Source organism: Schistocerca americana, chromosome 1 (assembly GCF_021461395.2).
Source record: "Schistocerca americana isolate TAMUIC-IGC-003095 chromosome 1, iqSchAmer2.1, whole genome shotgun sequence".
Classification (NCBI taxonomy): Eukaryota; Metazoa; Arthropoda; class Insecta; order Orthoptera; family Acrididae; genus Schistocerca; species Schistocerca americana.
Window position 1 is genome coordinate 699,327,917 of NC_060119.1, and position 13,118 is coordinate 699,341,034.

Here is a 13,118-nt window from a genome sequence, read left to right on the forward strand (position 1 = left end):
ACAAATAAAACCAGCCAGGAGTATTCAGACTGTTCCCATCTGAGCAGTATCACAATAATTACCAGTTCAGTTACAATCTGGGACAATAAAGTTGTTAACGATGTTTTCAAATTAGCACTTTGGAGTTGTTAAAATGCCAGCACAGATATGTCTATTACTTGAAGTCGCTGCAACTACTTTCATAACAATAGTCATTGAAAAAGATAATGGGTAAACTGTACGTTTCCAACAAAATATGTTGGGGAAATGGTTTTTTGCTATCTTGCAGCGCAATACAGAAAGAATTTCATCTTTGGGTATCTGCGTCGGCAATGTTGACCCTAGGTACAGGAAAAGAACTGTAACAGATTTATTTAGGATTACATACAACACAAAAGCAAAAATATATAACATGTTTCTTGTAATTTTTGCACTGTGAAATGTTCCTTTCCTTGCATCTTCCGTCTACAGTACGAGAAATTACAACCAAACGCGACGTATCTATTAACCATTTTGTCAGAACTCTGAAGATAACGTAGTTATATCAGTTTATCACCATTTATTACGAGTATTTTATCAGTAAATATGTAGCTGTTTACATGCAGTTTGCTCTCGCCGCCACATCGCTGTATTAAAGTGCTGGCTTCAGTCAGTGATACTGTATAGGGTATTGCCAGTCTAGTAATGTATGTCTGTGGCTGTCCTACACGTTATTAATCTCTGAAAAAAAAAGTACAGTTAAATTTTCACACCTGTAGGGATGCTACCGCTACTGAAATAAGTAGTTTGGTTATAAATAACATCATATATTTACCATAAATATATTACAAGATACATACGTACCCAACCATGTCTTTCTCGTATGAAGATTCAAACCAAAGTAAAATAAATCTGAAAAACCATTTCTATTGTTTCATTGTTACATTATCCTTCATTATCGATACTGCTTTTCCTGTAAATCACAGTGACATAATTAATATTTCTACATACTCTTTTGTACTCAGAATAACAGTTCATTTAAACATTTCATGTCAACCATAGATAAATGTTTCTCGCTCCCAGGGGAATAGCACGGTGTTCCACCCATATTATCTGTAACTCACAAGAAAACTTTCATTGTATACCTTTCCTGTAATATTTTGGAGGTTTTGTCTACCCACAAAGCATCACAGGACCACAACGCCTCCTTCAGTCCTTTCTGTTTATGAAGAAGTTCTTTAGTCCAGTAATAGATTACAGAATTCAGTAAATGACGATCGATGATTACTGTTTTCAAATATCGTCCACAGTTATAATTCATGTGAAACTGGTCATCATTTACCGTAAATTGCAAACTAAGACAAAAATAAAGTCTTTCACAATTTGTGGAACGTTGGAATTCTCTTCTGCGATGATACCAGAATTTTATCTTTCTGTTTCTGATTTTCAGGTACCTGGAGTTCTTGGAGAGAGTCATGAGCCCTGTGGTGTTGACACAGTTCCTGTGCAGCGTGGTAGCAGTATGTGTCACGCTGTACCAGATAACATTTGTGAGTAGAAAGTTACGTATGAGATACTGAATTGTCTTAGCAAAACAGCGGTCATCTCAGCAGCGACAGTGACATATCAAAGAAACTAAGATGAAATGTTAACAATCATAACTGTGAAATAAACTTTTTTTGTAATAATTTATGATATTTCTGAATACAGACTGTCGTGGTTAGTAATTTTAACAGCATGACACACTTTGGAAAATAATATAGGAAAGTAGGATTCAATGTCATGTTGACATCTAGTTCATGAAAATTAATGAATTGTATCGCAATGTTATTACAGTTACATTACAATTTACGTTACATACGAGGGGCGGCCAAGATTTCTGCTCGCGGGCCGTACCCTGGGCACGAGTGGCATAATGCTCAGCTTCGCCGCACGTTTCCCCCATCGCCACGTCACGCTGAGCAAAGAGGAGGGAAAACTGCAAACGTGCCGCATTCAAATAACGGTGCTGTCGTACTGCATACGCCTTGGTTTTATATTTCACGTTTCTCAACAACATAGATCACAGACAAAACAAAATTTCATTATTATTTAATTATTTTTGGCACGCTACAGACAATTTTTATCTGGTACAAGCTGTCGGCATACGCACAGACGCAGACAATTGCCCAGATTTTCGCACTCAAGTTGCCACGAAATCGTCACTTATTTAGTTTCATAACTGAAAGGAAGACCTTCCACACAAATATGTCCATCGAAATACAGTAGCACTTTTGCAACATCATGGAGACGTGGAAACTCTACCTGAGGAAAACGATGTAGACGTCCTGGACAATTTTAACGTGAAACAATTTATCATTAAAACGGGAATTTCATTTCAGGTCATTCAGTTATATATGCACATGCACAAGGGCGCTTTCAACTGAAATGGCAAACGGTCTTCAAAGCAGCTCGAAAACAGATGTAAGATTGACAGTATTCTCAAAACGTTTAGAAAACTATCTTTGTAATTCTTTAAAGGTCATAATGAATTCTTCAAACCTCGCGTTTTCTGTAACGGGAGTGAGCTTAGGGAACTAGACTGTGTCTGTGAAAATGTGTCTCTTCTATTACGCGATTCCTTTTTAAAACCGAGCGAGGTGGCGCAGTGGTTAGCACACTGGACTCGCATTCGGGAGGACGACGGTTCAATCCCGTCTCCAGCCATCCTGATTTAGGTTTTCCGTGATTTTCCTAAATCGTTTCAGGCAAATGCCGGGATGGTTCCTTTGAAAGGGCACGGCCGATTTCCTTCCCAATCCTTCCCTAACCCGAGCTTGCGCTCCGTCTCTAATGACCTCGTTGTCGACGGGACGTTAAACACTCACCACCACCACCACCACCTTTTTAAAAGCATCAAAATCAAATCAGAAAGTTGTTCCTCATCTTGCAATATCTTACTCTTCGTATCAGCAATGTCTTCACGTGCAGTATGCCTGCAAATTTAGCACAAAGTGCTTCTTGATGTACTGTACAATGAATCCCGTCTGTAGATCGTTGTAATTCTTTACTCAATTACTGTCAATTAAATCTTTAAATTCTTTCTGTATGGTATTGTAGTATTGTTTCGTAGCAAATATGCAGCCCTCCCTCACGTGAGAATCCTAATCCCACTCTTCTGTCATTCCCATTCATTTTTGAAGGATTGTGACGATAAATCAGTACAGTGTCTCTTTTTGTGCAAATATCCACTGGGCCCGTGAACGTCCTTCATGCCAAGAATAAATATCGAAGGGCAAACAGCGCTACACCACAGTTCTGCCGAATTGAAGAGAGCTGTGCCGAACGAAAAATGCCACACCGCAATACAAAACGAAATGTCGCGCTGCGCAGACTACTTCGGGAAGGACCGAGCAAAGGCGATACAGGCGGGGCCTTGGCCCGGCCGTGGCCCGCGCTCTCGGTCCGTGGCCGGCCCTGTTCTAGATAAAAGCCATCATCATAATCGTCATCATCATATATAAATCCGTTGAGTAATAGGTTCCATTTGAAAACTGTCCTCTACAACATTCTGTATCGTACTACTTGCTATTCCCTTCAGCTGTCAGTATCTTCTACCTCTGCTTCTTTTTCCTCATATTTCCCTTCCATGACAATCTTTTGCAAACAATTTTTCTTTAAAATGTATTCAACTCAGTTTGCTTATTTCTATCTAACTTAGTTGAGGAGATTTAACTTTTACCTTTACTCTTTCAAACACGTCACCACACTCTATTCTGGCTACCCAATTAATTTTCCCCATCCGTCTCCGCAGTCAGATTTCAAAGGTTTCCTGATAGTTCTCCTCTTTCTCTCTATTGTCGAAGTTCATGAATCATCGGGAACTACACTCCCTATAAGTCAATTTTCACATATCTTTCTTATATCATGTCTTATATCTTATTGTTGGCAACCGTTGTATTTTTCAGAAGTTTCTTTCCACATGTTATCCTTCTTTTTATTTCTTTGGTACAGTTTCAATATGCAGTAAGCACTCATCATAAATGACCAAGTTTACTTGCTCTAGACACTTTCCCTCGATCCTTAAATTTACTAGACAGTGTTTCTTTTTTCTTGGAAATTAAGAATTTCAAAATTCTTCCCACGTTTTCTTATTTCCTCCAACATTTTTAAAGATGTTTTTTAATCTCAGTTAGAGTTAACCGATAATCTGCATATTTAATAACTTTCAAACTGACTCCCCTGTTTTTACAGTATTTTGTCTACAGTACTCAAGGTTTCAGCCATGAGTTTTGTCACCATGGATATAAAACAGATTCTGAACATGAGACAGCTTTGTCTTCGGTATCTGTTGCAGATGCTTTTGCGTCTCTTTGTCTTGAGCTCGCCACTGCTGCTAATGGGACAAATATGGATAAGGTGCCTAGAACAGGTACAGCTTAACTCATCAGGTTCAGTTGTCTTTCCTGTTATAATTTATATTGATTTTCCGTTTGACCATTACTTTTTTTTTATTTGCGTCATTTATGCGTTAGTGCGATGTTGGAAAGGAGGGACCGTATTAGAGATCTATGCAGTGAAACGAGTTCGAATTATCAATGTTAGTAACGTATTACCGCTTTCTCTCCATTAATTTCGATACCAGAATGATCTCTGTGCCAATGTATGGAAGATTTTGATCCGTTTACTGATTTTACAAGACCAAAACGTATTAGACTTTTCATCAGAATAGTCGTCAAAATTTTGCCTTCAATGACCACTTCTCGAAATGCCCTGCTTACATTAGTTTCAAACTTTTTTGTATGTCAACAAGGCATTCACTTGCTTAAATCTGCGTTGAACTCTCTCTGTTTTCGTAGCAACTTACTAACACGGTTGTAGAACCACGAAGGATTTTTAACGTCCCTCGCAGACCACCTCCACACGTACACGGCCAAAGTGTAGTATACAATACTCCCGAAATTTATCCATTGATATTCGACATCTTCGTCATAAGAAATGAATGATGTTAACGAATCAGATAATCTGCAATATGTTTCCATTCCACTTTGCTGAGATTAAATATTTTCCTGTCTTTCCTGAAATCCAGTTTACCATTTGATACTATATTGATCTTACAGTCACTGATTTTCTTCCTGGAAGTTACCTGAGTCGAAAAAATAAGATCTGTTAGATATCATGAGGTGTAACCGGTAATGCATTATCGTCAAGAGTCGGTTCTCTAAATAAACTTCATAAAAGACTTTCAGATTAATTTCTGTTCAATGCAGTTCACGTATGCATCGGAGCGTTGTAATACACAGGATCTAGTGATATCCTCAAGGGTCTTTAGCACAGTGGTTCCATAACGAAAATCCTGCCAATCATCCCGTAAAAAAAAGGGACAGTCCACTTTTTCTGCTTGTGTGTCCCGCGTGCCCAGACTTTTGTTGAGAAGAGAATAGATACCGGTTCTTTTGACTTCGTCTTTCAAAATTAAAAACCGAACAATTTTTACCATTTATTATTGTGAGGAATGCTGAAACAGTGTTTATCTCACTTATTGTTGTCTTTGTTTAGCGCATTTTGAGAACAACGAAAGTAGGGGGACAACCTATGTGTCACCCCACTCTCCATTGTAGCCAAATTTATTCAAGATGGCGGCGATGACGTCATCCAACATGACGGAATGTAGAGTTGGTAACATTGCATGACGTCATCCAAGATGGCGGCTTTTGGCGGGAGAATAGTCAAATTGTGCCACGTCCACTAACCTAACCTCAAGAAAAAATGGCGGGAAGTTTGAATTTTGGCTGGAAAATAGTCCAATTGTGCTACATCCAATAACCTAAGCCTCCAGAAGGAAAAATGGCGGGAAGTTTGAATTCCAACATGATAATGCATGCAAAAACCGTACTTGTCTTTATTATTATTATCATTTATTAACATTCATTATCATTCATTGTCATTTATTATCATTCACTTTCATTAATTATCATTTATTATTATTTATTATCATTTATTATTATTGACCTGCCTCCACTAGAAAACTCCCTCCAAATTCAATGGCTGCAAAACCTTACTTTTGTTTATTATTATTCATTATTATTTATTAACATTCATTATCATTCATTGTCATTTATTATCACTCATTATCATTTATTATCGTTCATTATCATTTATTATTATAGGTCTACCTGCACTAGATAATTGTTCCAAATTCAAATTCCAACACGATACTTCTATTTATTATTATCATTTATTATTTATTCAATATGTCCGATTTTCTCAGTGAGAAAGCTTTTTTCCTTACATCCATAATGAAAATCTATCACAAGTTCAAATCCCAACACCATAATTGATCACATGTACAAGCTTTCTCCGTCACTTACCTTTTTTCACTGGTAGCCTATCATAATCGCATCAAATAATAAACTGCACATATAGTAACATAAGTCACGTCCTTTGATTTTGCAGGAGGGGAAGGGACTGAAGACTTTATTTCAAGCAGTATGGTCATCACTTGTTCTCTAATAGTCAGCACACACATCTTTGACATCGCAGTGCAGTCACCACGACGTCTGCGCTCCAACTGAATTAGTTCAAATCCTCGCCACCTCCTGGCCAGCGAGCTGTTAGGAATTCTTGGATGGTTGCACTCTGAGTTACTCGGGGGGAGTATTGTGAATTTCGTTTGTCCGCACTGGAGGTGGATCGCATTGGTGCCTTCGTGACTTTTTCACTGTTTGATCGTAGAGGATAAAGATGATAGGGTGTTGAGGATCTGTTGTACTTGTACCTAGTTTGAGGCGTACAGCATTGCGCGCATTTCCAGCGAATGGTCCAAACAAGGTCCTGTTGTAGTAACTGAGATCGTTCTGTTTATAGACAGGTTGCAGAAGGTAATAGATATGTCTTTCTCTGAGTTAAATTGCAGAGATCAGATGGGTGAAGATAAATGCATACTCATCTATGCTTAGAAAGTGAGAATGCTTTTTTATTATTAAGTGAGTTTTGGCATGAGTGAATATGGTTTTATATATGCGAGTGGAAATTGTGAGCGATGGGTAAATGACGTCGGGTTTGCTGGCTTTGACATGCCGCCGCCGGCGCTCGGACACTCGCTTTATAAGGCGCTATGGGATTAGTCTGAGCATTTAGTACTTGTTTCTGTGGTTATTGGATTAAGAACTGTAATATGGAAGGTCATGTCCTCAGCAGGACCGCTGTGTAATTGCGTAAGTGTGTTTACGTATTTGAAGATACGTTTCGCGAATGGTGACTTTAAGTTGATGACGCGGTTTAGCTACCACTGTCAAAAAAATAACCTTCTGCTGCTGAAAAAGGGAAAGAAAGAAAGAAAGGGATGACCTAGCCCCCAGACCTGATGGATGAGTTATTAGATAAGAGCAAGTGATAGTTGAACGATGCTATGTGTTCGGATGTAGGAGTCTCTAAGCGGGGGGGGGGGGGGGGGGGGGGCGAGATTTTTTTTATGTGGAAGTTAATGCAATCTAGAGATAGTGATATTCGACCGCTAGTGAGCGGAAAAATAGGTACAAATCGAGCGCTGGCAGAATGTTGCGGCAATGGTAATAATATTTAATTGAAGGTGGAGGTGGTAAATATGGACCAGGCTTTGAATATTGGTGTGAATGTCGTATGTGCTTGATGCTCTGTATAAAAGTTTGACTCTTCGTTTGGGTTTGGTATTTCTGGGTGTGTGTAAAATTAATTTTACTGTTGAAAGTGCGAGAAAGATGAGTTGATTGGTGTTTAGATAGAGGCTACATTTGTAATTCTAAAAGAGGGGATGAGAATGGTAAATTGATTGATGGGCATGGTTTATGGGGTGGTATAAGAGTGTCAAGATAGGGTTGAGGACGTTTGCGTATGTTGATGGTGGGACAGGTGTAAGGTTAGGTGCGGTGGGAGGTGTAAATTAGATTTTATTTTTAAAAAAATGTTGTAAAGTAAGAATGATATTGAGAAGGTTTTTAGATGGCTGGTCACACAACGAGGCGAGAGCACGGATGTGTAGTTATGTTTAGTTAAAGGGCAGTATAATGTCGTGTGAGGATCAATGCGCAGTGTGCTACAGTGTCATAGGAGGTGAATACATGTGCTGCTATGAAGTGTCTAGCGTATGGAGGCTGCGTTTTGGAATTATGCTACGTCAATATAAAGTTGACTTTCACACGCGTTCGGCGGTTGCGGCTCGGGATCGTGGTCCTGGACGGACGTATGTGTGTGCTTTGACCGCTGACGAGCACGTTGACCGCACCAACTCACATTTGCGGAAGCCGAGCAGGGGCTGTGCGAGGTCTGAAATCAGACGGATGGTGACTTCACGATCCTGTAGGCAGGGTGCAGAGTGGGGGTACCTACGCACATCTGCTGAGTTATTTTGCGAGCGGATCTGCAGGCTCTGCTATGTGTTATTAGGATAGTTTACGAGTACTGAGCGTGTCTACACATCTGTGTGATGTATTATTTAGTTTGCTATAGTGTGTACGAAATTATGATTGGGTGCGTGTCTGTGGGCTGTGCAACATGGCCCAGGGCACATCTGGGATTGGTGTTTTGTGATAGCGTGATAGATATACTGTATGGTTAAATAAGTTGTTCGAAAAAAATAAATAGAGTTTTCTAAATGATTACACGCGCCTGCAGCGCAGATCAGAGTGATTGATTTTCCGTCATCATCTCGGTTACATGCGAGTAGTAAATGTTTTCCCGGCCGCGTTAATCGAGTGTGTCAACGAGCTATGAGCTATTCAGACAATAAACGTGAAGGCAGGTCCAGACCTGTGACGCTGGCGGTATACATGAGAAGAACAATGCAGCTAGCCGGCCGAAGTGGCCGTGCGGTTAAAGGCGCTGCAGTCTGGAACCGCAAGACCGCTACGGTCGCAGGTTCGAATCCTGCCTCGGGCATGGATGTTTGTGATGTCCTTAGGTTAGTTAGGTTTAACTAGTTCTAAGTTCTAGGGGACTAATGACCTCAGCAGTTGAGTCCCATAGTGCTCAGAGCCATTTGAACCATTTGAACAATGCAGCTTTCACATGTGTCGGCTGCCACGAGTGCTCAGAAGCTGAACTTGGCTGGAGACTCTGGAACCCCTTTCCCCACCGACCGCACGCGCACGCAGCCTGCCTTGGAGCGTAATCTAAGGCGCATAGGCGATATCAATTTCTCCGGTGATAGGTGCGAATGTGACTGTGTTGAGGTCATGTTTGGGGGAGGCCGAGCAGAGACTTTTGGTCAGTTTGGCAGCTGGTGATGTTTGGGCGCGTCTATTGCACTATTTTGCGACCATGTCTGTGCACTGTGCAGTGCTTTATTTGGAGATTTTAAGAGCACAGAGCTCGTCTGCTGATATTGTGTACTGCGTTATTTAAGAACTGTTTGCTATTGTTTGGTGAAATTAGGAGTTGTTTACGTGTTTGTGGCTTGTGTCAGATGACCACAGTCGGATCAGCGCGGGTGTTTTGTGACAAATGTAATCCACAACTGAATAAAAGGGCTCCATATAAATAGAGTGCAGCCCTACCTTACTTCCCCGAGCAGCACATCGCAGTCTGAGCTGTTTCTGCGCAATAACGGCAATCTCGTCACAATGTGAGTGAGTAGACAAATAACTGGACAAATTTATCTGTAGAGGAGTTAGAGGTCGGGATTGGAATGAATATCTTGATGGGTGTGGTTGTGTTGCCAAATGTAGTGCACTACTGGAGTTCAGAAACTGCCTTATGTCAGGCTTACATATCTAAACCTATGAGTAGTAAACCTTTCAAAAAGATATATCACAAATAAATAAAGTACACTCGTTCCTCCTTCCATCAGCCTATGCACTGAAATTATTTCCCAAAATTAGCAGTTGTTTAACTATTTGGAGGTAAATGTTTTACATTATTTACCAGCAGTTCGCATGTCTGTAAGTTATGCTATGAGTTATTTTTAACTGTTTACAATTAGCAAGTGTGTGTCTAGAACATTATAAATGAGTTATGGAGGAGTGTTTTGCAGGTCTGTATGATGTGGGACATGTCTGTGTGATACATGTACTCCATTCCTAAACAAAGTAAATTCGTTCCTCCATCCATGGACCTAGTGCAGGGTGAGCCCATTTACCAGAAACGTGTAGGAAGAGGTTGAGTGCTGGTGGCTCAGTTTGAAACAATTTTCTTAGGTTGGTGGCAGAAGTGCAAGTGGGCTTTGTTTACTGGCAGATTTCAAACTTGGGGCTGGTTCCTAGGAGGAGGAGGTGGCGGTGTGGTCCTCGAAAAGTAGTTGAAATTAGGGAGTTGAACACGTTTGCATACGTATATGAAATTGTAAATTCAATTATTTAATATAGCAGGTTGGTGAGAGTGAATTAGCGAGCGTTCTCGTGACGAGTAAACGCGCTGTTATACGGTAATGGTGGATTCCACTATCGGTCAAACTCTGGCGCCAAACGTATCCTTTGTCCGGCACGCGGTCGACAGGTTCCATCCTGTCCAGCGTTAAGGACTCGTGGACGCGGAAACATGTTTATGTAGTCGGACTCTGAGGCAAGTGCGGCTGACCATTTGTGGCTGGACCCTGAGGCGCCGCTCGCCGCCTACCTCGCGCGCTGGCCAAGGGGGTGTGCGGACACCGCTGGTCGCTTGATGTCAGCCGGCCAGGGAGCTGCCGATGGAGCGGGCTTAGCTGGCCGCGTGTACGTCAGCTGCGCTCTGGAGTTTCGCTGTGTGAGCTGGGACACACCTGCATGACTGTAATGTCTGAAATAAAGAGTCATTTTCCAGTTATTTACAGAAGGCTATGTCCGTTGTGTGTATGGAGGGTGTGTGACATAAGCGGGGCGGTGGCGCAGCGATTGTACATTTATTACGCGCGTGGGAGAGCGAGTCAGTTAGCGGGCGTTCTAGTGTGGTACAAAAGTGCTGTTATATAGTCATAGCGGATTCCACTGTCGAGCAAACTTTGGCGCCAAAAGTGTAGCACTGCGTTCTCGCTCGCACAGGGACACGTGGTGGACGGTGAGCGGTTAGCACCGACAGGTTTGAACGTGGCGCCAAAAGTGTGGCAGCGAACGGTCGTTGTGTGATTCAGCTCCGAGGCAGACAATTTTGGCGGGAAGCGTGCGGAGGCGACGAATACACATGGTGAGTAGACAAGGGGCCGCTGTGACGTCAAACTCGGCAAGTTCCAGCATATCCAGCGAAAACATGTTTACGACGTGGGAGCAATCGCTGGGCTCGCCCCCCGCGCTAGTGGCCGGCTGCCTCACGTGACAGGCGTAGGCAGTATCTCCGTGCGCTGGTCAGGAGGTGGCAGGGTTTGAACTAATTCAGTTGGAGTACGGATGTCGTGGTGACTGCACTGCAATATCAAAGATGTGTGTGCTGACTGTGTTGGAGAACAAGTGATGACCGTTCTGCTTGAAATAAAGTCTTCAGACCCTTCCCCTGCTGCAAAATCAAAGGACGTGACTTATGTTACTATATGTGCAGTTTATTATTTGACATGATTATGATAGGCTACCAGTGAAAAAAGGTAAGTGACAGAGAAAGCTCGTACATGTGATCAATTATGGTGTTGGGATTTGAACTTGTGATAGATTTTTGTTATGGATGTAAGGAAAATGGCTTTCTCACTGAGAAAATCGGACATATTAAATAAATAATAAATGATAATAATAAATAGAAGTACAGTTTTCGAGACAATATCGTGTTGGAATTTGAATTTGGGGCAATTTTCTAGTGGAGGTAGCCCTATAATAATAAATGGTAATGAATGATAATAAATGATAATGAATGATAATAAATGACAATGAATGATAATGAATGTTAATAAATAATAATGAATAATAATAAAGAAAAGTAAGGCTCTTCAGCCATTATCGTGTTGGAATTTGTATTTGGAGGGAATTTTGTAGTGGAGGCAGGTCAATAATAATAAATATTAATAAATGATAATAAATAATAATAAATGATAATAAATGACAATGAATGATAATGAATGTCAATAAATGATAATCAATAATAATAAAGACAAGTACGGTTTTTGCATGCATTATCGTGTTGGAATTCAAACCTCCCACCATTTTTCCTTTTGGAGGCTTAGGTTAGTGGATGTACCACAATTGGACTATTTTCCCGCCAAAATTCAAGCTTCCCGCCATTTTTTCTTGATGTTAGGTAAGTGGACATAGCACAATTGGACTATTCTCCCACCAAAAGCCGCCATCTTGGATGACGTCATGCGATGTTGCCAAGTCTACATGCCGCCATCTTGGATGACGTCATCGCCGCCATATTGAATAAATCTGGCAACAATGAAGAGTGAGGTGACACATATGTTGTCCCCTACTAATGAAGACAGATGAAATTTGTTTAGTCTAGTGATGGGAGTTGATTGAACTAAGTTATTATTCCTAAACACAAATACACCTTTTCTTCCAACTTTTTGCAATGCCACTTTTTCGATTGCACATGGTGTGAACTCTGATATTATTCAGCATGGCAAAGAAACATATGATGGCTTCTTCAGCTGCTGTGGCAGCAAGTTCTAAAATAAATGGCTTCTTCACCAAAAGAAAGAAAGACATTGGGTAAGTATGTTTCATACATCCTAAGAAATTCTGCTTATGTTGTTTCTATGAAACATATCTTTACAGAGTTAAAACATGCATTATTAAAGGACTATCATGAAACTAAAGGGCTATCATGAAACCAGATCCATAATATTCAGAATCACAGAACTTTTATGTTAGTTAAACAACGAAAGATACAATACTGTCGTTGAAGGTTAATCTGGTACCGCACCTTAACTGCTACAAGACTTTTCATTAAGGTCGGTCCTATGTAGTGAGAACCACACATGTTACAGTTATGAGCTTTAATATATATCGGGATAGATTTGGTGAATAGTAAAAGCGTAATTTGTGAAATTCAAGGAAATGAAAAGGTTATATTGGCTGCAGCTGAGGGAACTTTGGCATACCATACTGTTTGTCGTAGTCATAGCTACAGTTCCATGGATTGTACAACAAATGACACATAAAACTTTATGATGTGAAGTTCAGCTGTAAACGAATCAAAGCTGAAGCCATTGTTAATAATACATTAACTCCTTGGAGCAAGCAACTTCTTTATGAAGACCTTGATCTTCCAAACAGGCAGAATACTGCGCTGCAGTCGGCAACGGCTAT

At 40.7% G+C, this 13,118-nt stretch overlaps 1 protein-coding gene and 1 long non-coding RNA gene across 2 annotated transcripts in view; one reads left to right on the forward strand and one right to left on the reverse strand.

The window, feature by feature from the left end:
• Positions 1-13,118, forward strand: part of LOC124544922 (odorant receptor Or2-like) — an 82,621-nt gene that overhangs the window by 35,392 nt on the left and 34,111 nt on the right. Inside the window, exon 3 of the mRNA XM_047123670.1 lies at positions 1,409-1,508. Within this exon, the coding sequence (XP_046979626.1) occupies positions 1,409-1,508 (100 nt within the window). The remainder of the gene's footprint in view (positions 1-1,408; positions 1,509-13,118) is intronic.
• On the reverse strand, positions 453-6,333 carry LOC124544932. Its single transcript, XR_006967576.1, has 3 exons — positions 6,309-6,333; positions 823-931; positions 453-699 (listed from the first exon to the last, which is right to left on the reverse strand). It is a non-coding gene; the product is annotated as an uncharacterized LOC124544932 (long non-coding RNA).